General features: G+C 37.5%; 1 protein-coding gene across 1 annotated transcript in view; it reads left to right on the top strand.

The window, feature by feature from the left end:
• Cwf19l2 (CWF19-like 2, cell cycle control (S. pombe)) overlaps positions 1-25,882 on the top strand; it is a 41,304-nt gene extending 15,422 nt beyond the window's left edge. The window contains exons 8-18 of the mRNA XM_013009427.1: positions 260-918; positions 2,389-2,479; positions 4,569-4,661; positions 6,585-6,701; positions 9,546-9,683; positions 13,908-14,117; positions 15,516-15,632; positions 18,475-18,630; positions 21,584-21,664; positions 24,421-24,522; positions 25,175-25,882. Coding sequence (XP_012864881.1) covers positions 260-918; positions 2,389-2,479; positions 4,569-4,661; positions 6,585-6,701; positions 9,546-9,683; positions 13,908-14,117; positions 15,516-15,632; positions 18,475-18,630; positions 21,584-21,664; positions 24,421-24,522; positions 25,175-25,318 — 1,908 coding nt within the window. The 3' untranslated portion in view covers positions 25,319-25,882. The remainder of the gene's footprint in view (positions 1-259; positions 919-2,388; positions 2,480-4,568; positions 4,662-6,584; positions 6,702-9,545; positions 9,684-13,907; positions 14,118-15,515; positions 15,633-18,474; positions 18,631-21,583; positions 21,665-24,420; positions 24,523-25,174) is intronic.
• The last annotated feature ends 1,622 nt before the right edge of the window (positions 25,883-27,504 follow it).

The raw sequence follows: 27,504 nt of genomic DNA, 5'->3' as shown, positions 1-27,504 counted from the left end.
TCTCCTGCCCGGGCTGGCTTTGAACCGCGATCCTCAGATCTCAGCCTCCTGAGTAGCTAGGATTACAGGCGTGAGCCACCAGCACCCGGCTACTTTAAAATTTTAATTAATTTACTTTATTGCTATTATAAAGGTGATGTACAAAGGTATTATAAGTACCTGAGTCAGGTAAAGAGTACATTTCCTTTTGTACAGTCTTCTGTTTCACTCACTGTCTCCCGAGTCTCTTAATTTTAGATATATATTTTTTTCTTTGTAGTCAATGGAAATCTTTCAGTCGAAATTAGAAGAAGCTGAAAAAATTGCATTCAAAAAAGAAGATTATAGACGGGAACGGTGGAGGAAACCAGCATATTTGGATGAAACACAAAATAGTAAGGAAAGTAGAAAGTCAGACTTAGTAAAATCTGGAAACAGTTCAAGAGATAGATACATTATAGCCGGGATTGGAAACAGAAACAATGAAGATAAGTTTCATGCTGATGAAAAAAGTAAGAGATCTGGGTCTTTAGAAACGTGTACGAGAGAATCCAACCCAAGGCAAAGTCAAGAGTTCTCTTTCAGAAATTCAAGGCCTAAATTCTTAAGACCCTGTGATGATGACCAACTGCAATTTCACTGCAAGGGCAGAAATTTTGAACCATCTGCTTCATCTTCAGCTAGTGCTCAGAGTTCTTTGCATCATGGTTTTCGAAAACCCATGGAGAGCAGTGATGAAAACAGTGAAAAACCGTCATGGCATCTTCCTGATGGGAGAGGAGACAAGAAACGTGTAGATCCAAAACCATTGGAAAGCAGGTGCAGCACTGGCTGCCAACACAGTCCAAGAGATGGGAGAGAAGAGTTACAGGTCCAGAGTGTGAAAGATGACCTATCACAAAGAGAACATTTACAGAACACAAAGTCTACTCTTGATGGGTATTTTATCATTCTTTTCCCCTTCATGAGTATTTTATCATTCTTTTCCCCTTCTCCCGACTCTTCTTTCCCTTCTACTGCTCTTCCTTGTTCTCCTCTCCCTCTTTACCTTCTTTCCTTCCACTTTTTTGATGGGATCTCACTTTGGTCTCCAACTCAAAATCCCCTGCCTCAGCCTCCTATCATATGTAAACTTTATTGTAGGATGGCTTATGTTTGATTGACATCTTGCTTAGTGGAGAATCTTGTGTAGGATTGTGCTATACATGAATTCTGTAAGAATAGGGAAATATGTAAAGAAATATCAGGGAAACCTCTTTATCTAGTTTATCTTCCATCAGTTCTTCATTTTTTCCAGCTGGCTGGTGTTGAGATAAAAAGTAGGTGAATTAGACATAATTTTGGTGGTAAGGAAACTTAGATATAGAAAATCAGATATATAAGTACTTAGAAAGTAAAGAAAGGCAGAAAATGTCAGAGGAAAAGCTACCAAGATATTTCTTACTTAGGAAACAGAAAGGTAACAGGCATACCCTGGAGCAGGCAGATTTCACGGAAGCATAATTGAACTCCTTCTCTTTAGAAGAAATATAAACTGTGGTTATCTATTTTTTATTAGGCACATGCTACAATTTTCCTAACATGCATGGGAATTCCTTCTAGTGAATGGGTAGAAACACTAAATTTTCAAAGAGAATTTTTGAAGAAATAATGCAAATTGAGAGGAGTTGTGTTGATTAGAAGGTAAAGGTTCATAAAAAAGTAAAATTTATAGAAAAAAGTTTATAGAAATGTATTTGAGTTGCCTGAAATTCAAATAAATTACATTTATCTTACAGTAAAAATAATATATGCCTTAGGATTTTAATTTGATAATACTACTGAAAAATAGCTACTATACAAAAAGTACAAGTAATGATAAAAGCAGTAACTCAACCCACAGAGGCATATTAAAAACTTGTAATGTTCTTATGATCACATAAATGTGGTGTCCCTACTGTTTGTTTTAATTGATTCTTAAAATAGAGACTAAAAGAACATGAGGGGAAGGAAAAGTACATTGTAGTTATGTTTTTACCTCAAATAGTGTCCTTTGTGTAAGCATCAGTCTTTGAGTTTTTGTTTCCTTTTTAAGTGAATATGAAGCTGTTAAAGGTTGTTACTGTTGCCACTGTTGCTGCTGCTGCAGTATTGGGTTTGAACTTCATGCCTTAAACTTGCTAGGCAGGTACTCTACTGCTGAGCCATGCCTCCAGCCCAGCATAGTTGATTTTTATATTTGCCTCATTGTCACTAAGAGTTTGGGGCATCATAGCTTCATAACAGATTTTCAGTTGAATATTGTTAGAATCATGATTCCCCTGTTGATGCCAAAGCTTTATTGAGGTACTTAAGGAAATGTTTGATCATTGATGTTGTTACTTGCACTGACTTTGTGTGTTCTTCCTCCCTCTCCTGTTCATGCCATAGTGGTGAGGGAGAGTCCATGCACATCCTGACTGTTGATGAGAAGAACAAGTTGGGGGCCAAGATTATCAAGGCAGAGATGATGGGGAATATGGTAAAATCTTATATGCTAATCTGTTGGAGAATAGTGGTTAAATATTTAATGTGTACAAGTGAATTTGGAAGTTCCTTAGCACTGTGAATATGGCATACATTACAAATAACTGTGACTGAAAGAAATTTCTAAACATTTCTAGAAACAGTACTATCTTTTTTTTTTTTTGATTTTTTTGTTTTTGTTTTTTTTGCTTATGTGGTGCTGAGGAATTGAACCCAGGACTTCATGCATGAGAGGCAAGCACTTTATCACTGAGCCAACTTCCCAGCCCATCAGTACTATCTTTTTTAAAAATGAGTTGTCTATTTTCTCTATCAGATTTCTGAAATTTATGTTCCAAGGGAACTTTGTGATTTTTACTTTTTAACTTTTCTGTATGCTTTACTATTATCACTTCTAACTTATGGAACAGAATATATTTGAAGGAGTTTAATATATATTACTGTTTTATTTTCCATTGTATTTTATTTATTTTTGTTTGGGTCTTAGGGCTTGAACTCAGGGTGCTGCCCATGAGCTTTTTTTTTTGCTGGTGCTCTACCACTTGAGGCACAGTTCCACTTCTAGGTTTTTGGTAGTTTATTGGAGATAAGAGTGTCCTGGGCTTTCCTGCCTGGGCTGGCTTTGAACTGCAGTCCTCAGATCTCAGCCTCCTGAGTAGCTAGGAATGCAGGCATGAGTTACCAGCTCCTGGACTCCCCATTTTAATCAGTTATTACAAGAATACTTATGTTTTCAAAAATGCTAGTTAAGAACCTAAAAAATGGGTCTGGGAAGGTGGCTCAATGGTAGAGTGCTTGCCTTGTATGCATGAGGCTCTGGGTTCGATTCCTCAGCACTACATAAACAGAAAAAACCGAAAAGTGGCGCTGTGGCTCAAGTGGTAGAGCACTAGCCTTGAGCTGAAAAGCTAAGGACAGCACCCAGGCCCAGAGTTCAAGCCCCATGACTGACCAAAAAACCCAAAAAGAACCTAAAAAATGAGCTCTTAAGAAGGTGATTAATTCATTTAGTCAAGGATTGAGGGAATGTGTGTTTGATATTGTGTTAGATCCTTTTATGGGTTAGCTCATTTAATTCTCACAGTAATGTTTAAGACCGAGTTCCCTTGAATGGAATAGAAACAGGGATGATTTGGTAAGAACTACTTCATTCATTAGTCCATTCATTGGTTCATTTACTCATTCATTCTCACATGCCTGTTGTACTAATTGATGTTAAGTTGCACTTGGCAGAATAGCAAAGCCAGATAGTGTTCTACGCCCTGGTACAGCACATTCACTTACGACATATGTATAGTCTCATGCCAAACTCAGATACAAATGGTCTTTAAGTAGTTTCATGTTGGGTATATTATCAGCATATTACTCTTTCTTAGGAAAAAAGCAGCTATATACACTCTTTCTGTTTTTATTATATTGTATATTTACTTATATATTTATTATATATAAATATATATTATATATTACTCATAAATTTATTATATTGTATATTATATTGTATATTTAGTGAACAGCATATCTTGCATATACTGATCTCTCCCTTTGAATATAGTTCTTGATGACATTGGATTAAACTTGGCCCAGAAGGTAGTATTATAAGCTAACAACATAAATAAAACATGGAAATAAAGTTTGAGTTATGTAAACACTGAAGGATTAATTAAAATACTGAGAGAAAGGTTACCTTATAGAAGGCTACCATGCTAAAAAAAATGCATTTCTTTGTTCATGTAATGGTTACAGTGAAATGTAAAACTTGAGATTTATACTTTATGGTTTGTTGCTTTATATGTTAGTGTGTTACATAAATTTCTAGGCTAAAAATGGAATACATTCGGAATTTTTAAGTTATATATCAACAGTGAGGAAGAGCATATTTTAGTTTTTAGGATGGTTCCCTGGTAGCTGCAATAAGTTCATTAAAATGTAATGCACTAGGCTGTGAGTTGGTAGTTGAAGTTAGTTTATAGCAGTATGAAATCTTAGTATGCTGTTTTCCTTTCTGCTGTAGATATTTGAAATACTGTGTAATTAAGAATTTAAAGACATGTCATACTCATTTTTGCTTATTTTTCTTTTTGGAGGAATTAGCTGAAAGACTTAAAGCCCAACTTGAAAAGGCAAATAAGTTCAAAGAACCTGTAACGCAGATGTCATCAAAAAAACCAGGGTCGGAGGTGAGTAATAGAACTTACTGTTTGTGTAGGTACATGATTGCCTGTGTAATCAGTCACCTGTGTAATATTATTTTGCAGCTGCCATATTTTAATATGAGATGTGTCTGCATGCATCTCTGTGTTTCTATGTATGCTTTGCTTGTATCTTCTTAGATTTCACTGAGTTTTCTAATAGAAGCCTAGGTTGGGGGCCAAGAAGACCTGCATTTATTCTAGACTCTGTTACTGTATGTGATGGAAGTTCATACAGCCCTTCAGTTCTTTTCCTAAAGACTTAAGAGACTTGAGTTAGGTATCAATTTAATAAGGGACAAATAGTTTCATTCTGTGATTCATTCATCTATTTATTACTGACCAAAACAGTTTAAAATACTTGCCTACATGAAATGTCCATTTTAATAGAGTTAGAGACAAGGAAATAATAAGATTATAGCTAAATAAACTGCATGGCATAGTAGAAAGTTTTAATCCTATGATGGGGTAGGGATTTGAGTGCATAGGCTGATCCTCACTCAGCAAGGGACAGTGATGCAGAGACCTGCAGTGAGCCAATTATAGCCTCTTTGTCTGAACCAAGAGTGCTCGAGGCATAGGGAGCAGAGAATTTAAAGGCCCAGAGATGGGAACGTGTCTGATGTATAGGAAGAATAGCAAGGAAACCAGCAATACTGCAGTGGAGTCATTGAGAAAGAAAGTAGACTTTTATTCTGACCTAGATGAGAAGCTATTATATGAGGTAATGAACATAAAATATGTTTTTCTGGACAGGTCTACCATTTGATTCCTGTTACTAATTCTTTTTTGATTTAGTTATTATTTAGGTAGAATCTTGTGTTTTTGCCTGAGGCTGGCCATAGACTGCCCCAGGACTGGCACAAAAAATTAAAATACAATATAAATAAACTATAGAAAATTGAAATAAAGAACATATGCACTAAGTTCAATAGTATGTGTGTGTTAATGGGTTTTGAAAACTCAGATCCTTGTTCTTGTGAGGCAAGTATACCTTTGAGTCATGGGTTCAGCTAGCCATCAGGTTTTTTTTTTATTGGTGGGGGTGGGGTCAGTCATGGGGCTTGAATTCTGAGCCTGGGCTCTGTCCCTCAGCTCTTCAGCCCAATGCACTCTGCCACTTGAGCTTCAGGGACACTTCTGGTTTTCTGGTGGTTTATTAGAGATAAGAGTCTCACAGACTTTCCTGCCCTGGCTGGCTTTGAACTGCAATCTTCAGATCTCAGCCTCCTGAGTAGCTGGGATTATAGGCATGAGCCACTGTTGCCTGGCAGCCATCATGTTTTTATTGAGATTGAATTAACATACGATCACTCTGTTGACTGTTAAAAAAGTTTATCAATATTCAGTTTCTTTATTTACCTCATCTTGGATTTGTATCAAATATTTCATGGCTGGTATAGTTCTGACTCACACTGTTCTGTGGGCCATACTTCTGGCCATACTTCTCATTGTGGTGATCTAGGAGATCCCTAGGGTTTACAGGTTTTTAAGCAAAGAATAGCATGATTATGCTGTGTTGATACATTGAAGTTGTAGAATGACAATTTACACAGGGAGTAAATCCCATACGAGGCTGTAAACTTGAAGGCAGAGGCTTTATTTATTTAGGCACATTAAAGAAGAAATATAGTTTTTCATATAATGCCTGGTAGACTGCTGCTACTCTACCGTGTCTTAGTGTCTAGAGGAAAGCCCAAAGTTTGCTTTTGTGATTGTACTTTTTAAAATATTAAACATTGTGTATTTTTCTCACTTTTTCTAAAGAGATTATAGTAATTTTATAGTATAGTAGTAGAAGTAGTCCACAGTATTATGAAAACTAGAATCTTTCTCAGGCTCTTTTGCTATTAAATAGAAGCATTCAGCAATTTCCACGGTTATTTCAAGTTATCTCTAATCATCTTATAGAATGAAGAGCAGCAAGAAGTGATTCTGGTCAGAAGCAATGAGTCTGGGAGTGTATGGCCTGTGGGCACACCAGGAGGGCCGCTGCCAGCCAGAGCAGGAGAAGGGAAGAAACAGAAGGTATGTGTCACATGTCCTTGCTTATTAGGCTTCCTTTTCCCTTAGGTAGAATTCCTTTTTTCTCTTTGGGTTTTTTGTTTAGTTTTGCTTTTTACTTTTTTTTTTGTCGGTTGTGGGGCTTGAACTCTGGGCCTGGACACTGTCCCTCAGCTCTTCAGCTCAAGGTGAGCGCTTTACTGCTTCAGCTACAGCACCACTTCTGGTTTTCTAGTGGTTTATTGGAGATAGGAGTCTCAAGGTCTTTCCTGCCAGGGGTGGCTTTGAACTGCGATCCTCAGATCTCAGCCTCCTGAGTAGCTAATATTACAGGCGTGAGCCACCAGCACCCAGCTATGCTTTTTAACTTTTTATTAAAATATTTGTCCTAGGTTTGTGTTCTGGAGTTTGCACTCGGGGGGAAGAGGGGGGAGTCTATCATTTGAGCCACAATCTTTTTTTTTTTATTTTTTCGGTCGTGGGGCTTAACTCTGGGCCTGGGCGCTGTCCCTCAGCTCTTCAGCTCAAGGCGAGCGCTCTACTACTTGAGCTACAGCGCCACTTCCGGTTTTCTGGTGGTTTATTGGAGATAGGAGTCTCACGGTCTCTCCTGCCCGGGCTGGCTTTGAACCGCGATCCTCAGATCTCAGCCTCCTGAGTAGCTAGGATTACAGGCGTGAGCCACCAGCGCCCGGCTATTGAGCCACAATCTTAGGCCTCAAACCTTAGACTACAAAATATTTCCTTGATTGTAGCTTCCTAATATAAACATTAGACAATAGTAAATTAGGTTATTACTTTTATTCTAAATTATTCTTTGCCTTTTACAAAATGTATTTTCCCCCCAAAATTATAACATTAAGTGTTTAGTGTGTATTTCTTTGGTGTTGAATTTAGTTTCTTACTGCATGCTTACCCCATGTCTCTTATGAAAAACCTTGTTCTTCTAGACCCGTTGCCTGGGCTAGACAGCTACTTTGAGACCTGGTGACGGGGTATCCATTCACAGTGAAGTCCTAATTGTGTAGGTGCTGTGAGCCAGCGTGCACCTAATTTACTTTCCCATCTCCTTGCTCCACCAATTAGTTTCTAGCACTGCCTTGAGGCTTTTGAGCTGAAAACAACAAAGCAATATTGAATTTTCCTATGTTAAGTTTTTGTTTTAAATTTGAAGATCATGCAGATGATAATTGAGTACACCAAAAATCATTTGTTCAAGCCGGGCGCCGGTGGCTCACACCTGTAAATCCTAGCTACTCAGGAGGCTGAGATCTGAGGATCTCGGTTCTAAGCTAGCCCAGGCAGGAAGGTCTGTGAGACTCTTATCTCCAATAAACCACCAGAAAACCAGAAGTGGCACTGTAGCTCAAATGGTAGAGCCCTCGCCTTGAGCTGAAGAGCGCAGGGACAGTGCCCAGGCCCAGAGTTCAAGCCCCACGACTGACCAAAAAAAAAAAAAAAAGAAACATTTGTTCAGATTTTTTTCTGCCACGTGCTTGTTGCTTGCACTTTGAGTGCTTCTGCTGTTAGAGATACTGATGAATTCTTTCCAAAATGGAAATGGAATAGATCCCTCTTCTCATGTCATGGGAGGAACTAGGGCCTGGAAAGGATGTGTAAAAGATTAGTAAAGGTTTGAGTATGTGAAGTGACAGAGTTAACAAGGAATCCTTAACTCACTACCATGTGGCACTGAGAGCCCTTTTAAGTTGCATACTGCTGTGCAGTCTAGGTATAGAAGTGAAGAGTGCACACATGTTGATTTAGGACTGGGATATGCTGTTGGAGTCTAAACAAAAGGCAAAAAGACCACAAGGATTTGGAGGCAGAAAGGGATTGAAATAATGGCATTTGAGGTTTAGTGAAGAAAAGGATAGCAGTGTTGGGAAAATAATGATTACGGAGATCTCCAAAAAGTGGAGGCGGGGGGAGGGGGGAGACAGATTTTATTTAGGGAATTTTGTCATAGAAAGGAATAAATACCACTTTTCTGTTCCTTATTTGTATGTGCAACTGACAGAATAAAACTCAGAACCAACTTCAGTGGGGATCAGGAGACCAGCTTAACTTTTGGTAAAGCTGTTAATAGAACCAGGGTTAACTGTTAGAAGTAGTGTCTCATCATTTCTGGTCACTGTATCAGAATAACTCAGACAGGTAGTTTAGCATAAATTTATTCCTAATGGTTCTGGAGACTGGGTGCTGTCAGGATCATGTCTGGTGGGAAATTTGTTCCCTGTAGTTCTGGAGAGTGGGTGCTGTCAGGATCATGTCTGGTAGGCAGGCTTCCTGGTTTGCAGGTGGTGGTTTTCTCATTTTATCCTCACAGCATGGAACAAAGAAAGAAGAATCCCTGTCTTGTCTTTGTAGAAGTACTAATTTATTCATGATGCTCTACCTTCATTACTTCCCCAAAGACCCTCATCATACTGGGATCTCAGCTTATAAATGGGGAGAATTAAATAATCACTGCTTTAGAACAATGATTTTGATATTTCACCTCTGTTTTTTGGTGTACTTTTCATGTCTGGATACCTGCAGCATTCCTTCCACAGTAGCAAGGGATTTGAAATACAAGAAGAAGAGCAGAGCAAAGAAGGGATGGAATAGTTTTGTTTCATCCAAACTTAGAGATCAGATGGTATGGTGCTTCTATCCTGGGAAAGAGAAGAGTACAGGGGAGATGTAATAAGTGTAATATTTTTACACTTTGAATGGAAATCTTGCACATAGAAAGAAGCAACTAAAATAGGATAAACTGTAGGGCATGGTAAGATTTTTACATTTATTAGACATAGGTAATCGATCAAAAAGACTAATTTAGAGACTTAAATTTTCACTGAATGAATTACGTTTGTTTTGTCCTAGGTTTCAACCCATGAGGGAAAAGAAAGAGTCAGATACTTTCATGATGATGATCACTTAAGTCTAAATGATTTAGTTAGAAATGAAAAGATGGGGACAGCAGAGAATCAGAACAAACTCTTTATGAGAATGGCATCTAAGGTAAGAGGTATTCCTCACCTCACATCTAACCATTATCTGCTTTTCAGGGAGATCTGATTCTCTTGATCCTTGGTTTATTTCATTAAATTTTTTTTTTGTAAGACATACTTGTAGCATATTAAAACAAAATGCACTTGAGATTCTATTTGTTTTTAAATATAAACTCTGGATTACTTAGTTTGGGATCAGATTTTTTTCTTACTTATTTTTTAAAATTTGAGTCAGAGTCTTACTCTGTTGACCAGAGTATTTTTGGAACTCAAAATTCTCCTGTTCCTGCCTCTGAAATATCTGGGGTTCCAGGCATGCCTCATGCCTAGCACAGAGGCGGAATTAAATGGTTGGCTTTGGGCTGCTTATTAATAGTATTGTATTAACATTCTGATAGGGTACTCTCTTTATCCAAATTGTTTTCTTTGTATTAGAGTACGTAGTCCCTTGGTTGTTGCAGCTAAGGGAAATGCAGAAAGAGCCAGCCTTTTCTCCTGTAGCCAAGTGTGTTAATTTTTTCATGATGTTTGGGGGAATGGGATGAAGGTTGATTTGTATATGATAACAGAAGGAAAGCAGTTCATCATAAAGAAGACCACGTGGTGTATTAAATGCACAAAGCCATATCAACATTACCTATTTGCAGTAGAACCAGTGGGGGTGCAGTAGCTATGGAAGTGTTGATTTGGCATTGTGATTTTTTTAGTTCTTCCTGCTTAATATTAACCACAGCATATTAGACATTTTTCTTGTACCTTGCTTAAGGTATAACAATGATTAAAATTAGCTCTGGTAAAAATTTAAAGTACTACTGAAAGCATGTAAAAATAAAAATACCTGGAATATGAGCCTTTTCTATAAATATTGTGTTTAATATCTTCACTCTTTAAAATTTCATGGACTAATTAGCTGAGTTACTTCATTAAAAATTAACATCATTGGCAGGTAGTTTAAGTAATTCCTTTAAGATACCACATAAGCTCTTTACTCTGTGTTTCTTTCTATTAAGAAACAGTTGCAAAGCATTAGTCTACAATTTTTTCTGTAACATGTCAGGTGATAAATATTTTTGGCTTGCTGAACTCACAGCTTTGCTGTTATGGAAAAAAGCAGCCATATATAGTGTGATTATATTCTAGCTATTTACAAAACTGTGGCTGGCTTGCTTTGGCCTGTGAGCCATCATTTATTAACTTTTAGATTTAGGATATGTAAATGATAACTACCTTCAGAGCACCTGTCTCTGAACTTGGGTACTTCTGTTATGTATTGATCCTTTGTGGATGGATCTAGGCTTGCAAAAAAGTAGCCAGTCAGGAGTAGCTGGCATAGGATATTGATCTCATTCATTGTGTAAGATGCTCTGCAGGAGGTATACTGGTACACAGAGAGGACAGGATTCTTGATTAGAGAACTTAGAGGCTAGGAAGGAAAAATGAAACATCAAATAATTATGAACATGAATTTAGTAGTAAGGATGTATGAACTATTGAGAATGACAAGGGAAAAGTCTTTGGAAGCATCAGGAGGGTGCCTTAAATTAAACTGGGGAGCTGTGAAAAGTTTCATGTTGGATGCCATGACTGCTTCTAGGTCAGTATTCAAATTACTGAGCTGTATTTGACACATATTTTACTTTTTTATTTCTATCCTATAATGAGTCATTTTATTTTTACTTTCCACCTTTTTCTTGCTTTCCTAAAATTCAGATTATATTCAGGTTAATTCAGATTAAATTCACTTTCTTTTTGGCTATATTTTACCATTAGACCTTAAATGACAGTTCCTCATTATAACCAAGGAAGAAAGGCATCTTGTGTCAAATTGCAACTTTGTTTGGTTAGGAGGATTGTGGTGATTGTTTTTTAAAAAAACTTTTTCTATATAAATATTCACTATGTAACTACTGAAAAAGGAATACTAAGAAATATGCAGGAAAAGAAGGGTATATTTGCCTGTTTTCTTACTGTACATATGACAGTGTATTTATTGTGATTTTTGTAAAATATAGGCATATTATCTCCCTTTGAAATCATAGAACAAGGAATTTGGGGTTTAGGGAAAGGGTCTTATAATCTTAATTAACCTTCCACGTGTCAAACGAGGAACCTGAGAATGTAGGAGAACTAACTGCTTCTACGGGATGTTCCGGTTCCCACAGCTACTGAGCTGGAAAAGGCAGTAGCAGAATCCTTACCTTGTAACTCCCATGCCAGCACTTCTCCTGGCGCAGTCCTGCCTTTCAAATAACTCATGTTAATTGACAGTCCTTAAGTGCTGCCTAGATCTAATTGTCTTTATCCAACTTCCATTTGTCAGTTGTTGGTATCTAAGAGCAGTGAGTTGTGGATGCTTTGCTCTTTCTTAAAATATGTTGTATTGGCTCCAACGTTTTTAAAATATAAGCTCTTCCATTTAAGATTTCAGACGTCAGTGTTTCCTTAGCAACGTAAACTCAGGCACATCTTCTTGCAATCTATATACATCTTTCCTCATTACTTTTGTTCACACTGTGGGCAATAATTTTTTCTCTATCATTGAGCATTAAAATGGGTTGGAGGAGAGGAGGCTGGAAAGTATAAGAAGAGGGGTAAAGGAGAGGAAAATCTTTTTTTTTTTTGGATCTGGTTGTGGGGCCTGAACTCTGGGCCTGGGCGCTGTCCCTCAGCTCTTCAGCTCAAAGCTAGCGCTCTACCACTTGCCACAGTGCCACTTCCGGCTTTTTTCTTTTTGCTTATGTGGTGCTGAGGAATTGAACCTAGGGCCTCAGGCATTCAAGGCAAGCGCTCTACCTCTGAGCCACCTTCCCAGCCCTGAGGAAAATCTCTTGTAACTAGGGTTTTACCATAAATTCCAAGAAAGCAAGATGATTTATCACCTAATAATAGACATTTGTATTTCTGTTGACAAATTTTTCTTTCTTTTTTTTTTTTTGGGTCCAGTCATGGGGCCTGAACTCTGGGCCTGGGCGCTGTCCCTCAGCTCTTCAGCTCAAGGCTAGCGCTGTACGACAAATTTTTCTTTCACTTTTTGTAAACTTAGACTTAATATATTTTAAATCTTATTATATTTTCTGATGGAAGTTATCTTTAAAAATCTGCATTTTATATTTCTGTAATGTACACTGAAAGTGACATGCTTTGCTCTTTTTTCAGGAAACTGTAACGATAACAAATCTTGAGAGATTAACTGCCATATTGTTCTTAAAGGTTTGGCTAGAATCAGATAAGGCATGCTGATGCCATGTTCAAGGGAGCTATGAAGGAAGTCATAGCTCAGATCATGGACTGGGAATTCTGGCTTGGAGGTGCTTTAAGAGTTCATAATCTGAGTGAACCCTGAGGCCCTGGAGGTGGGGGTTGGCCGTTTAGCCATCTTCTAAGAAATGCCCTTTTTTGACTTAATAAGTAAGGGAAGGGGATATGGGATCTCACCATATCTTACAGAGACAGTTTGGGTTTCCAGCTAAGGATCTTAATACAGTGAATTGAAATCTTCTCATTGGTTTGCTTTCTAGATCCATTGCCTTTAATTTTTCTAAGAACTGTAAATTCTGGCTGTTTTTCATATTCTGAGGGCCCCTGGATAGGAAGACAAAGCTTGATTTCAGAGCAGACATAGACCAAGAAATCATGGCATTGAGTGTGTTCAGTCCAGACAAATGATATTTACATACACATACAAATTTGAAGAGAAAAATGTATTTCTTTAGGTTTCAAACACTGTAATAGATATAAAGAAAAAACAAAGACCTGTTGTTCAAAAAAAAAAGAGAAGGCATGTTGAAACTGACATCTTGCCACCTTCTTTGGTCATTTCAGTTCCTAGGGTGACTTTTCTCATTCTCAGACAGGTATAGATATGGGGTAAAATTCAACATGAACGAGGCTGATTCGAGATTGTGAAATCATGTATATGTTCCTGTGACATCCCTTGGAGGACATTTGAAACTTGGGTGTCCTAAAATGGAAGAAGTGGTATTTTCCTTTTGTATAGAACTGAAAAGGATGTGGGTATGAATGTAGTCCAAGCCGCTTTACAAAACAGTGGAAACATTCAAACTGCCTAAGACCTTGGTTGACTTTTGATGATTAAACCTAACTTAAAGTCATCATTTCCTTCTTTTAATGCAAGAATTTTTTTCACAAAACTTACAGATTCAGGATGACCTTGTATAAGAAACTCTGAACCACTATCTTCTAACTCCCTGTTACTGTTATTTTTGATCTTCAGTTCATGGGGAAAACAGATGGAGACTCTTACACTCTGGATGACATGTTTGTCTCCAAAGCAGCAGAGAGGGGACGGCTTGGTGAAGAGGAGAACCAGAGGAGAAAAGCGATTGCTGAGCACCAGAGTCTCACGGCACGAATGGAAAACTGTCTGTACTGCTGTGATAGCTCTCAGTTTCCCAAACACCTCATTGTTGCAATAGGGACTAAGGTAGGTGATCCAACAATGATGCGCCGAGGACCGGCCTGTAGCACGTGCATTTGCCCTCTTCATTGTGTGTGCTTAAGATTCCTGAAGTGTGTTTTACTTTATTCTTTGTTTCAAATAGTTTTTTTTCCCCTAAATAACCCTAATTCTTAGAATCTCTTAAAGCAAGTATAAATATTTACATGACATGACATACAGCCTTCTTTGTCATTTATTCTTGTTTTTCTTTTTCTTTTTTGGTCAGAAGGGGAGATCTTAAGCATTATCTGAAGCATGGCAATGAAAATTGCGACTTTTCACTCTAAATTTCCAGCTTACTAGCCATTTTCATTGTTCCATTTTTAAATATAAAAGAAATGCCTTTTTCTTTCTCTTTGTCTCTTTGGTGGTACTAGAGTGTTTGAACTCAGGGCCTTGTGCTTGCTTAGACAAGTACTCTGCCTCTTGAGTCATGCCTCCAACTCTTCGTTTTTGTCTTTAAGAATAATTTACCCCCAGGGCTGTCCTGGACCAAGTTCACCTACCTTTGGCTTCAGGGACTCTGATGTGTACTGTCGTACCCAGCTTATTGTCATGGGATCTTGGCAACTTTTTTTGTTGGGATGGCCTCTAACTTCAGTCCTTCTAATCTCTGCCTTCAGAGCAGCTGACATTTGTAAGGTTGTTAAATAGGTAGGTTTCATTAGATAGCCGATGAAGAGAACACTTATGCAGCATTCAGACTGGAAAAGGAGTTTATTTACTGACCTGCTGTGGGCGTGTCCCCCCACCTGGTGGAGCCTGGCCAGGACTTACCTAGGCCAGCAAAGGGAAGAGGTGTGGCCAGGTGGGGAAAAGGTATAACCATACTGGATCTGGATGTGACCTCAGGGCCTGGGACCAGGGAGGCCCAGGATGTGATCTAGCAGGAGGGGGTGGAGACTGCTTTGAGGGTTGCCAGTTACCTAGGTAACACAGATACTGGGTGGAAACTCGCCAAGAGGTAGGGAGGTATCTGCGTAGGGCCTGCATGGCTGGGGCAGACCTTACAGATTATATGAGAGAGCCATTAAAGAACAATACCTTTAAAAATGTTAAAATAATGCATGTTGATGATAATCCTAGCTACTCAGGAGGCTGTGATTAGAGGATCTCAGTTCAGAGCCAACCTAGGCAAGAAAGTCTGTGAGACTCTTACCTCTAATTAACCACCAAAGGCTGGAAATGGAGTATTTGCTCACATGGTAGAGCAAAAAAGCTAAGAGACAGCTCTAAGGCCCTGAGTTCAATGCCAAGATGGGGGGGAAAAATATATATATATATATATATAATTTCTTATAACCAAATGTACTTTTTTCATCTCATAGGCACCTCCCTTATGACTAGAATGAATAATGAATTTTTGGAACTTTTTCCCCCTAGGTTTACTTATGTTTGCCGAATTTCCGATCCCTTACGGAGGGGCACTGCCTCGTGGTCCCTTTGCAGCACCACCGGGCTGCTACCTTATTGGATGAAGACATTTGGGAAGAAATTCAGGTCAGCAAGGTCATTTCCTTATCATGGTAAACCTTTTGAGCAGTGTTGAAACTACTGTGCAGAATTCCAACAGGTTTTTTTCAATATTTTTTCTGTCAGTTTAAACATGAATCATATCATAGGTTTGTATGGTCGTGTTTCTCCTATGCAGCCACCTTTTAGTTTTATTTCCCCTATTCTTGGAAACATCTGTTTACTAAATAAACTATAACAAAGTAATGATTAATTTTAAAAAATCCGTCAAGATTGCTAATCAATGTTTTGTGTCTCATGAAATAACCATGCTTAGTAAGTCAGTCAGAATGAAAGGCATTTCAAGAGATGAAAAGAACTGTGAGAATGAGTGCTTCCTTGGCAGCAGCTGCCATGTTCCTGGTGTGGGATTGGCCTCCTGTGCTGAGGCCATTCTGTTACCCGCTTTCATTCTGCTCCTTTTAACCCGGCCCAGCTTGTGGAGTCAAGATCTGTTTCTATGGTTGATTCTTTGTGAGACTGAAGGATACAACATGGATGGAATTACTGCTGAATTCCAGTGTGTGTGACAGCTCAGGACCTCAGAATGACCAAGCAAGAACATCAACTCCTGTTTTTTAATATTGGACAACTCAGTTGAGATTACAGGCATCCCTAGTTAGGAAAATGTGAAAATTATAAGATTAAAAAAGAGACTTTGATGTATGCTATTATCTTCAGAATGCTGATAAACATGCCAGGAAAGGACATGTTTTGACTGCATTTTATGAACTTTTCATCTCTTGTCCTTTGGGAGTTTATAAGGTGAAAGCTTAAAAGATTATTTTATTGTATCCATATCCAAGTTGGAGTAAGAATGAAGATATTTTCAATGTGAAATTTTTTTCCCCCTCAGAATGGGTACTAGTATAGGTAATGTAAGGTAAAGCGTATGGAGAGATTTGGTTTTTAGAATTATTTTAGAACTTTTTTGGGATGTAGTTAAATTTTTTTTCATTTAACTTGGAATAAAAGACATTGCTAAAGTGTTTAAATACTTACAAAAATCTAGTGTTTGTTTTATGTAACTGTAAGAAACTAAGATGTATAATAAAAGCCATTGAAATGGATAAAGAAATTTATTCAGCTCAACAGATCATAAGTACATGAATCATTAGTTCTGCCCAAATATATTGAGCATAGTAGTGCAGGCTACATTGCAGGTCAGCTGACCGTGTCAGCCAGGTGCATTGTGGGAAGTTAGGTGAGGGAAGAAAAGCCAAACTTTTTTATGTGAGTAATGGCATTGTAGCTCTTTGTTTTCTAGAAGAAAAACTAGTATTAGAAATGATAAATTACTCTAGCCTAGTAAACTAATGAAATTCCTGAATGCTAGTGCAGTTAAGGAAATATAATTTATTTGGCTTTTGTTTTTACTCTCAAATATTTATGAAAATGCAAATTAAATTATTCTTTGTGAATGTCCTTATAGTTACTTGCCAGTGTATTGGACATATCTGTAGTTTTTAAAAATTTTATTATTTAATATATTAAAAGTGGTTTGACTTAACACAAAATGTTTGAAAACACAGGAACCTTTTTTTTTTTTGGTCGGTCGTGGGGCTTGAACTCTGGGCCTGGGTGCTGCCCTCAGCACTTCAGCTCAAGGCAAGCACCCTATACCACCTGAGCCACAGCACCACTTCCAGTTTTCTGGTGGTTAATTGGAGATAAGAGACTCATGGACTTTCCTGCCTGGATTGGCTTTGAACCGCCATGATGCTTAGATCTCAGCCTCCTGAGTAGCTAGGATTACAGGTGTGAGCCACCAGTGCCTTGCTGTAGGAACCATTTTTTCAAGTTTTTTTTTAAATAACAGTTTTCTATAAATATCCTATATTTATAGAATATTTTCTATATATATATATTTCTATATATATTCTATAAATAAATAAAAAAACAGTTTCTATAAATATTAATATTGAATCTTAGACCTACTTACTAGAAAATACAAAGATAATTTCCAGCAAAGCATCCTTGGTTAGTCATAAATTTCAGGTGAGTTAGATCCAAATTGCTAGTTTTATCAAATATATAATGGTATATGCCCTCTTTTAAATTTATTCTTACCACTTTGAAAGATATGCTTGAGCTTGTACTGTAGTAAGACTGTATATCCCCTTTTTAAATAACCAGATACCTTTGTTCAAGTAGGTTTTTGCAGTTTAATAGATTATTTCATTGTCATTTTTAGATAACAGTATTTATACATATTCTATGTTAAAAACTTGAATAAAGTATAGCATTAATATATAATTAGTCTTAGTGTTAATATTTTTAAGGAAAATATTTAAATTAATTATAGCATATAGTTAGCCTTCTATAGTTTGATAATTTAAAGAAAATTAATTTTAATTTTAAAATTCATAAAATTATACATATGCAGTTGATTCTTTAAATAATGTGCCTTTATTGCAAATTGTAGACTGATGCATTCTACTGGCTAGACTGAGGAATTGTGGTTCAAATGCATTAATTAAATGGAGAATGGGCAATTAGATGAGAAATGACAGTTTAGGTATGTGGAAAATAAGGGTTACCCCCAGAATGAAGTGTATTCTACTAGGGATATCGGAACATCATGCGATCCCCATTATTTTCGTGTTTACAGCTTTCTGACATAAAAATAGCTTTGGTATGCCTTATGATAGTGAACTACAAAAAATTTCCTCATTATCTAATTGTTAAATAACCTAAAATATTAGTAAAATATGTATATTGGATTTATATGTTCAGCTTGAAGAAACTTGTTAAACTGATAATTTTAACATCTTTCTCAGACATCATAGAGATGTGCTTAAATTTATGTGCTTTGGTTTTTCCCTTTTAGATGTTTAGGAAATCCCTTGTAAAGATGTTTGAAGGTATGGGATTGGACTGCATTTTTTTAGAAACGAATATGAGCATGAAGAAGCAGCATCACATGGTTTATGAGTGTATTCCTCTCCCGAAGGAAGTGGGTGAGATGGCCCCTATCTATTTTAAGGTACACCTGAGTGCAGGCTTGTCACACATACTCACCTTCTTTGCTACAGTACTGTTTTATGGATACAGTTATCTCTAGTCATGTATTTTTCTCCATTACATAGCAAATTTTATATTATATTAAAGAAATAAGGTCAAGTACAAAACAATCTGCAAATAAGTTTTCTGTTAACAGAAATTTGGACTTTAATTTTTTTATTAGTGTATATTGTACCAAGAATAGTGTTTCATTATGACATTTCAGTGCATGTGTCTAATGTGCTTTGGTCATACACTGTCTTACCACTCTTCCTCATTGCTCAACCCTTTCTTCCCCTTCTACATCCCTACTGGTTCCCTGTTTCTTTCATGTTCTCAGATTATACATATGAGAGAAAACGTGTGATACTAGTCTTTGTGGGACAGCTGTCTTATTTCACTTAACATGGTGATCTTTACTTTCTATTCCCTGCAAGTTACCTAGTTTTATTTTTCTATGGCTGACTAATACCCTTCCATTCATCTATTGATGGACATCTGGGCCTATTCCATAGTTTGGCAGTTGTGAATAATACACGATAAATGTGGTACATAGTATCTCTATACTCAATTCTTCTGGTATATACCCAGAAGTTGGGTATATTTTGATTATTTTTTTGTGAGGCGTGTGTGTGTGTGTGTGTGTGTGTGTGTGTGTGTGTGTGTGTGTGAGTGTCTGTCTGTCTGACTGTCTCCAGGGACTGAACTCAAGACCTCATACTTCCTAGCAGGCACTCTCTTCTTAAGCTATGCTTTCAGCCTTTTTTTGCACTAGTTATTATTTTTGTAATACTGGTCTTGGGTCTTCAACTGAGTGCTGTCTCTGAGCTTCCCCCCCCCCCCCCCCCCCCCAAGGCTGTGTTCTACTATTTGAGCTATACTCCACTTCTGGCTTTTAGTGGTTAATTAGAGATGAGTCTCACAGGCTTTCCTACCCAGGCTGGCTTTGAACTGTGTTCCTCATATCTCCTAAGGAGATAGGATTACAAGCATGAGCCACTGGTGCCTGGCTTGCTCTGGCTATTTATTTTATTTTATTTTCCATTAGTACTTGGGCTTGAACTCTGGGCGGGGAGCTGTCCCTGAGCTTCTTTTGCTCAAGGCAAGTACTCTACCACTTGAGCCACAGCACCACCACTTCCGGCTACTTTTTAGTAGTTTATAGGAGATGTGAGTCTAACAGAATTTCCTGCCTGGGCTGGCTTTGAACCATGATCCTCAGATCTCAGCCTCCTGAGTAGCTGGGATTATAGGCATAAGCCATTGGAGCCCTGTGTACTGGTTATTTTTGAAAGAAGCTTTTACTTGCTGGCTGGGCGCACACATGGACCGTGATTTGCCTATTTTATGCTCCCTACATCTGTGGGATAACAGGAGCATGCCCACCTTCTTTGGAGATGGAGTCTCACAGATTTTTCTGCCTGGACTGGCCTAGAACTGGCCTAGAACTTTGATTCTTTTCATCTCAGCTTCTCATGTATCTGGGATAACATGTGCACATATCTGTATCCTGTGGGTTTTTGGCTAGCGCTGTGATCTTCCTGATATCAGCTTCCCAAGTACCTAAAGTTAGTGTGAGCCACTCACACCCACTATATTTTTAATGTTTTTGAGGCACCTCTACACTGGTTTCTATAATGACTGGCAATTACATTTTTCCATCAGCAGTGAATTAAGGATTCCTTTTCCTCCTGCAGTCTCCTAATATTTTTCTTTTTCCCTGATGATAGCCATTCTGAAGGAGTGAGATGGAATTTTGTTTTGTGATTCTTTGGTGGCTTCAGTTATTCATTGGCCATTTGTATCTCTTCATTTGAAAAGTGTTTGCTGAATTCAGTTGCCCACTTGGATTATTTACCCTTTTTGTTTTTTTTGTTTTTTTTTTTTGAGTACTTTCTTTATTCTAGTCATTGGCCAATGCCAGATGAATATTTGGCAAAGACTTTTCTCTCATTCTCTAGTATGTCTCTACTCTTTGGATTACTTCTTTGGCTGCAGATAAACTTTTAATTCAAAGCAATCATCATTGATTAATTTTTGCCCTTACTCTGAATCGTATTCAGAAAGTTCTTGCCTGTGCCTGGATCTTTATGTATTGACCCTGTGTTTTCTTCCAATGCTGTCAGAGTTTCAGGTCTCAAATTAAGGTCTTAGATTCATTTTGAGTTTTTTGTTTTTTGTTTTTTTAGAGGATTAATGGGATCTTGACTGCTCAGTTTTTAAAAACATGCTTGCTTAGACATATAAATATTCTATGAAACAGTAACTTTTAATTACTATTTTAATTTCTCATTTCTCTAGTGAAATTAGTGTTTTTTATTTATTTATTGTGAAAATACTGTACAGAGGGGTTACAATTAGATGGGCAAGATAACGAGTACATTTCTTATCAAGCATTGTAGCCTCCTCCTTTGTTTCCCCTTCCCATCCCTTCCCAGTCTTCCCCCGGCCCCCCCCCCATCCTCCCCGAAATTAGTGTTTATCAAGAGGTATTTTCAGGTCAAAATTGTAGTCATAAGTACAATACAATCAAGGAGAAATGGAACCAAGATAACATGCAAAACTACAAATCACATTTGCTAAGATATTTATATATGTAAACTTTAGTGTTAATACCTTTTTGTGCTACTTAGAAAAAAAATTGACAATAAAATCAAGGCAGTCCAGGGGCTTGGACTGTGGCTTAGTGGTAGAGTGCATGCATTGAAGCCCTGGGTTTGATTCCTCAGTACCAGAAAAAGCCAGAAATGGTGCTGTGGCTCAAGTGGTGGAGTGCTAGCCTTGAACACAGAGAGGCTTAGTGGCCCTGAGTTTGAGCACCAGGACTGGAAAGCAGTCCTGTTATAAAATCTCTAGTTAAGACTACTGATTTATTTTAAATGGTCTCTGTATTTGCTACCCTGTTACTTGTCATTTAACAAATGGCTATTTCTTAGAAAGCCATAATGGAATCTGATGAAGAGTGGTCCATAAACAAGAAGTTGATCGATCTGTCTTCCAAGGACATCAGAAAGTCTGTAAGTATTAATTTATATTATAATATAAGAAATCAGTCAGGATCTTCATTAATTTTGACATCTTAGTTAAGAAATAGGCCATTGGGTGGGACACCTGTGGCCTGCCTGTTCCGCCAAGCCTGCCTGGATGAGCTAGTTTATTATTTTTTAACATTTTTATTATTGTAAAGGTGATGTACAGTAAGGTTATGGCTACATGACTCAGATAAAGAGTACATTTCTTTTTTTAACAGAGTTGTCTCCTTAGTTCGGGGGTTAGAGCACTGGTCTTGTACTAGGTCTTATTGGAACACAGACTATGCCTTTGTTTCAGTATTGCCTGTGGCTGCTTTCACACTGCAAAACAGACTTACGTAGTCCTGAGGAGACAGGTTGATCTGCAAAGCCTGCAACATTATATCATATGACCCCTTTTCAGAAAAGTTTGCCACATTTCCCACCCCCATTCTAGTATCGCTAGAATGTTTCTCCTTCATTTATTCTTTTAGAAAATAGAGGGGCTGGGAAGGTGGCTCAGTGATAGAGCGCTTGCCTTGCATGCTCAAGGCCCTGGGTTCAATTCCTCAGCACCACATAAGCAAAAAGAAAAAAGCCGGAAGTGGCGCTGTGGCTCAAGTGGTAGAGTGCTAGCCTTGAGCTGAAGAGCTGAGGGACAGTGCCCAGGCCCAGAGTTCAGGCCCCACGACCGGACCAAAAAAAAAAACAAACAAAAAAAAAAGAAAATAGACTAACAGGATTCCTCATTATACTTACATCCCAGTCAGAAGATTCAAATATCACTGCATTATTGATGATACATAGTTTTACTTTAAGAGTGAAATACCATCTACAATTTTTTCCTTTGCAGATGAGTTGGGTCAGACAATATATTTTAAAAAATAAAAGAAAAAAACTGTCCAAAAGTGTCTGCTTTACTTCTTTTATGTATTAGATTGTAGAAAACACTATATGATTTAGACACATTTTTTGTGCTCAAGTTTTTTTCACTTCTTAAGCCATAATTTTCTGTGGCATTTAATATTCTTCAGAAAATGTAAACTTTAAGAAAAATAGGTTATTCCCCATTTTCTATATTGTATATACAGTTTTCATACCAATTAACTATCTAGAATTTATTGTTTGGTTTTAAAACTAAGATGAATACCTGATTGAAGTAGCAAGAGGTCTTGTTAACTTAACTAAAATGTGAAATAAAAAGCACAGTTCATGTGAGAATGGCAGTTATCTATTTGACATGAGAGCCTTTCTTTGAAGATCAGTGGGGAGGAAACCAAGTGCCCTCTAGCTCTAGGACCTGTGATTATGTGGGTGGACTTGTGAATGGAACTCATTTGCAAGAATTCCAACGAGGTCATTCTTAGTATAACCAGCTTTCTGTGTCTTCTTAAAACGATAAATGTGGCTGAATATGGAATGAACGAATCTTGAGTTACTTTAGCATTTTTAAGTCTGAAAAAGCCTCATTATCGTTCCTTTTAAAGCTTTATGTGCTTAGTAGTTCCATAAGGTTTTTTAAAAATATTTTTTGCCTGCCTCTTTTCCCTTGGTAGATTTTAAGCTTATAATAGAGATTCACATATTTGTAATTTATTCTTTTTTTTTTTTTAAGTTAAGATTTTCTTTGCCATCATGGTTATTAGTTTCCCCTTGTCTGCCCATTGTGCTTACTCTTACTAGGTCTTTTCATTTCTTGCAGCGTGCTATGAAGCCTATAGCTGTAGATGAGGAAAACAGAGATGGGGTTTCCCTAACTGTTTTGCCTGACCTGGTCTCAAACCATTGTTTCCTAATATCTATCTCCTGTATATCTAAGATCACAGGCATAAGTCACTATGTCTAATCAAGGGCAAAAAACTTTCAGGGATATAACATATACTTAATTTGTAGAGAAAGAAAGAAATTATGGCCTTCCCAGTCAACATGTAGCTTAATTACTGTGTGCACGCGCATGCATGTGTGTGTGTGTGTGTGTGTGTAAAAGAGATGATAATGAGAGTTAATCTTGGAACTGTTTGAAATGACTGTAGAGTATTGCTCTATCTCAACAGTAAATAATTTATGGCTGTTCTTATTTATCTTCGGCAAATATATCAGAGTAAAGTCTTTAGGTATATCATAAACAAAGCTCCATTTTTTTGGCCAAACCCCTCTTCCTAATCTTCATATAAGTAAACATGAGAAAGTATATCCTCATTTTTTTTTTTTTTTTGGTCGGTCGTGGGGCTTGAACTCTGGGCCTGGGCACTGTCCCTCAGCTCTTCAGCTCAAGGCGAGCGCTCTACCACTTGAGCTACAGCGCCACTTCCGGTTTTTCTGGTGGTTTATTGGAGATAGGAGTCTCACGGTCTCTCCTGCCCGGGCTGGCTTTGAACCGCGATCCTCAGATCTCAGCCTCCTGAGTAGCTAGGATTACAGGCGTGAGCCACCAGCGCCCGGCTATATCCTCATTTTTTATTTGTGTAGTCTTAAAAAAGTTTTTCTGTGGTCATATAAAAAATACGTCCTATTTTTCCTATTTTCTCCAAAGATAGGACAATAATAGGTTATGATTATAATTGCTGGATAAGATGAAGAATTGTCTGACTGAAACCCTATCAAAATGAAACCTTTTACTTAGCAAATTAGGTCATTGCTTAGGTATCTCTAGAATTAGAAATTTATTGTATGCATTTATCTTGAGAATGCTCAGTTACTGTCCTATCTGAGAGCAGGATGGGGAGCTTTATAATTTCATTGTTATGCATCTATTCCTTTAGGTACCCAGGGGCTTACCTTACTTCTCTGTGGACTTTGGCCTCCAAGGAGGATTTGCCCATGTCATTGAAGATCAACACAAATTCCCTCATTACTTTGGAAAGGTATGTTCACAAATAGGATTCATTTCCAGGGGTTAACACTTTTAAGGGGGAGAGGGGAACTTGAGGCACAAGGAACAGTGAAATTGTGAATGTTGCTTCATACAATTCTTTGAGAAGCTACAGAGAATATAACTTATACCAGTGACTGAAGCAGGGAACAGTGTTTATGGTCAAACTAGAGAGTAAATGATCTCACTTCTGCATTTGTGGTTAAGCAAGGTACAGTCCAAGAATGTGTGATTCATTTTATAAGATGGTTTCTGGGCACATAGTGTAGGGTCCAGGTCTTTTGATTGCCAATACTTTCTTTCAGAAACATTGTTTTTTGAGTATATTCCTTAAATTGAAGGTCTTCTGGGTATCTGTAAGTTTGTGTCAGGAACTGAAAAGAAATTAATGAAGCAGCTGAAATAAGTGAAAAAAGGTAACAAAATTGACAAGTTGCCTGATAGGATATACAGCTAGGATTTCAAAAACCTTAGGGTTAGCATCTTAAAATTAATTGAAAACAAGATTTTTTTTTTTACTTGAAACTGGTATTTAAGCAACATTTTAAACATGGAGTGCTTCTTAATACTACATTTAATAGGGATAAACAATTTCATTATTGTGTTTACATGTAGATGTTTGATATTTTCTCATTCTTTAAAAGGAAATCATTGGTGGGATGCTGGATCTAGAACCAAGACTTTGGAGGAAGGGGATCCGAGAAAGCTTTGAGGATCAGAGGAAGAAAGCTCTGCAGTTTGCTCAGTGGTGGAAACCATATGACTTCACCAAAAGTAAAACACAATGATGTGAAATGTCTCAGTTTCAGCTGCTTCTTCAGATCCCATTCAATTTTATATCCTCTGCATCTACCTGAACGACTGAGGCTCAGGGCTTAGGAGACAGTAGCAGCAGAGGACTCCTCTGGGATTTCTGACAGCATGCCCTACCGGTGGAATGTGTACCTTCTTCCTCACCTGGTCCTGGGGACTTATTTATAATGACTGTGGAGTAAGGTGGAGACACACTGGATGGTCTGTCTCCATTCCTGTTTTGTACCTACTTTCTGTGTCCTAAATGATTCAGTTAACCTAGAGAAACCCTTTTGGCAAAAGGGAGGGGGCTAAGGAAGCCTAGAAAGAAAGGTTTTAGAGGAAAATGAGTCTACTTTCAGGTAGGTGACTCTACTGCCTGGCTTCTTTTGTACTTTTTACAATAAGACTTGATGTGTTCTATTTTCATACAATTTTATTGAACATCTCTTTTAAGTTCCTGCCAGTACCATATAATATCACCATGCATTCTCTTTGTTAAAGGAAGCAGAATATCTGAAAACTATCAAAGAATTAAAGGGTGATGAAAATACAATGTATTCACACTTCAAATGTATTTCCACTTCTAGACTTTAAAAATTTTAAATGTTGGTGCATTTAAAGTAATTGTTCCATAATTTATAGTTCCTTGGGGTTATGAATTCTTTGTCAGAAATCTTCCATTCTGTAGGCTGTCTGGTGACTATTTGGTGTGCAGAAATTTGTTAGTCTGCTTGAGTCCCATTTGCCAATCTTTATTCTTATTTCCTGAGCAATTGGTTCTATTCTGGAAGTTACTGCTTATGTCAATATGTTCTAGTGTTTTCCTTATTCTTTCCTATAATACTTTCAAAATTTCAGTTCTTACTTTAGGATCTTCATTCACTATACTAGTATAGAGTGAGATAAGGATCTAGTTTCAGTCTGCTGCATGTGGACTTATATTTTTCCCAGCACCATTTGTTGAAAAGCTCTTTTCTTCAATATATGTTGAGGGTTCCTTTGTCAAAAATCAGATGGTTGTAGCTGCGTGGATTTCTTTTTTTTATTTTTATTTTTATTTATTTTATTTTATTTTTGGTCCGGTCATGGGGCCTGAACTCTGGGCCTGGGCGCTATCCCTCAGCTCTTCAGCTCAAGGCTAGTGCTCTACCAATTGAGCCACAGTGCCACTTCTGGCTTTTTTCTTTTTTGCTTATGTGGTGCTGAGGAATCAAACCCAAGGGCCTCATGCATGCAAGGCAAGTGCTCTACTACTGAGTCACCTTCCCAGCCCCAGCTGTATGGATTTCTAGGAATTCTTTTCCTACCAGTATCAGCCTGTTTTTTTTTTGTTTTTTTTTTTTTTAACCATGACTGCAGTACAGTTTGAACACCAGTATTGTAATACCTCCAACAGTTCTTTTTTTCTCCCTCAAGATTACTTTGGCTACTTGGGGTCTTTTAGGGTTGATTTTTCTATTCTTATAGAAAATGACATGGAGATTTTGTTGAGGATAGCATTGAATCTAGATTATTTTTAGTAGTCTAGCCATTATTATGATTCTGATGGAAGGTCTTTCTATCTTCTGATTTCAGTCTTCTTCTATTTCCTTCTTCAAGGTTCTATCACTTTCATTGTAGAGGTCTTTCATTTCCTTGTTTATTCCTAGGTATTTTATTTATTTTATATAGGCTATTGTGAATGGAATTTTTCCCTGATTTCTTTCTAAGCCTATTTATTGTGTACAGAAATACTAGTGATTTTTACATAATGATTTTATATCCTGCTACATTGCTGGAAGTGATTATCAAATATAAGAATTTTAGAATGGAATCTTTTGGATTTGTTAGATATAGAATCATATATTGCAAATCAGGATACTTTGACTTCTTTTCTTCTTGTTTAGATCCCTTTTTTTTTTTCTCTTGCCTTGGGGACCTATTTGGGTCATGTCCTACCTCCTTTTCAGTCAGTTTGACTGAAGGTTTATCAATGTGTTTATCTTTTCAAGAAACGTTTTTGCTCACTGATTGTTTTATGTAATTCTTTTGGTCTCTGTTTCACTGATTTCTTCCCTAATCTTTTTCTTTCTTTATTTCTTTCCTTTTTTAAACATCAGACATTTATGTCTCTCAGATTGCACAATTAAGGACAACAGCAGGGCCTACCTTTACTGTTTTCCAAAGATCTGCTAGGTTG

Source organism: Dipodomys ordii, unplaced genomic scaffold (genome assembly GCF_000151885.1).
Source record: "Dipodomys ordii isolate 6190 unplaced genomic scaffold, Dord_2.0 Scaffold10, whole genome shotgun sequence".
Lineage (NCBI taxonomy): Eukaryota > Metazoa > Chordata > Mammalia > Rodentia > Heteromyidae > Dipodomys > Dipodomys ordii.
This window is presented reverse-complemented; position numbering and strand designations above follow the sequence as displayed.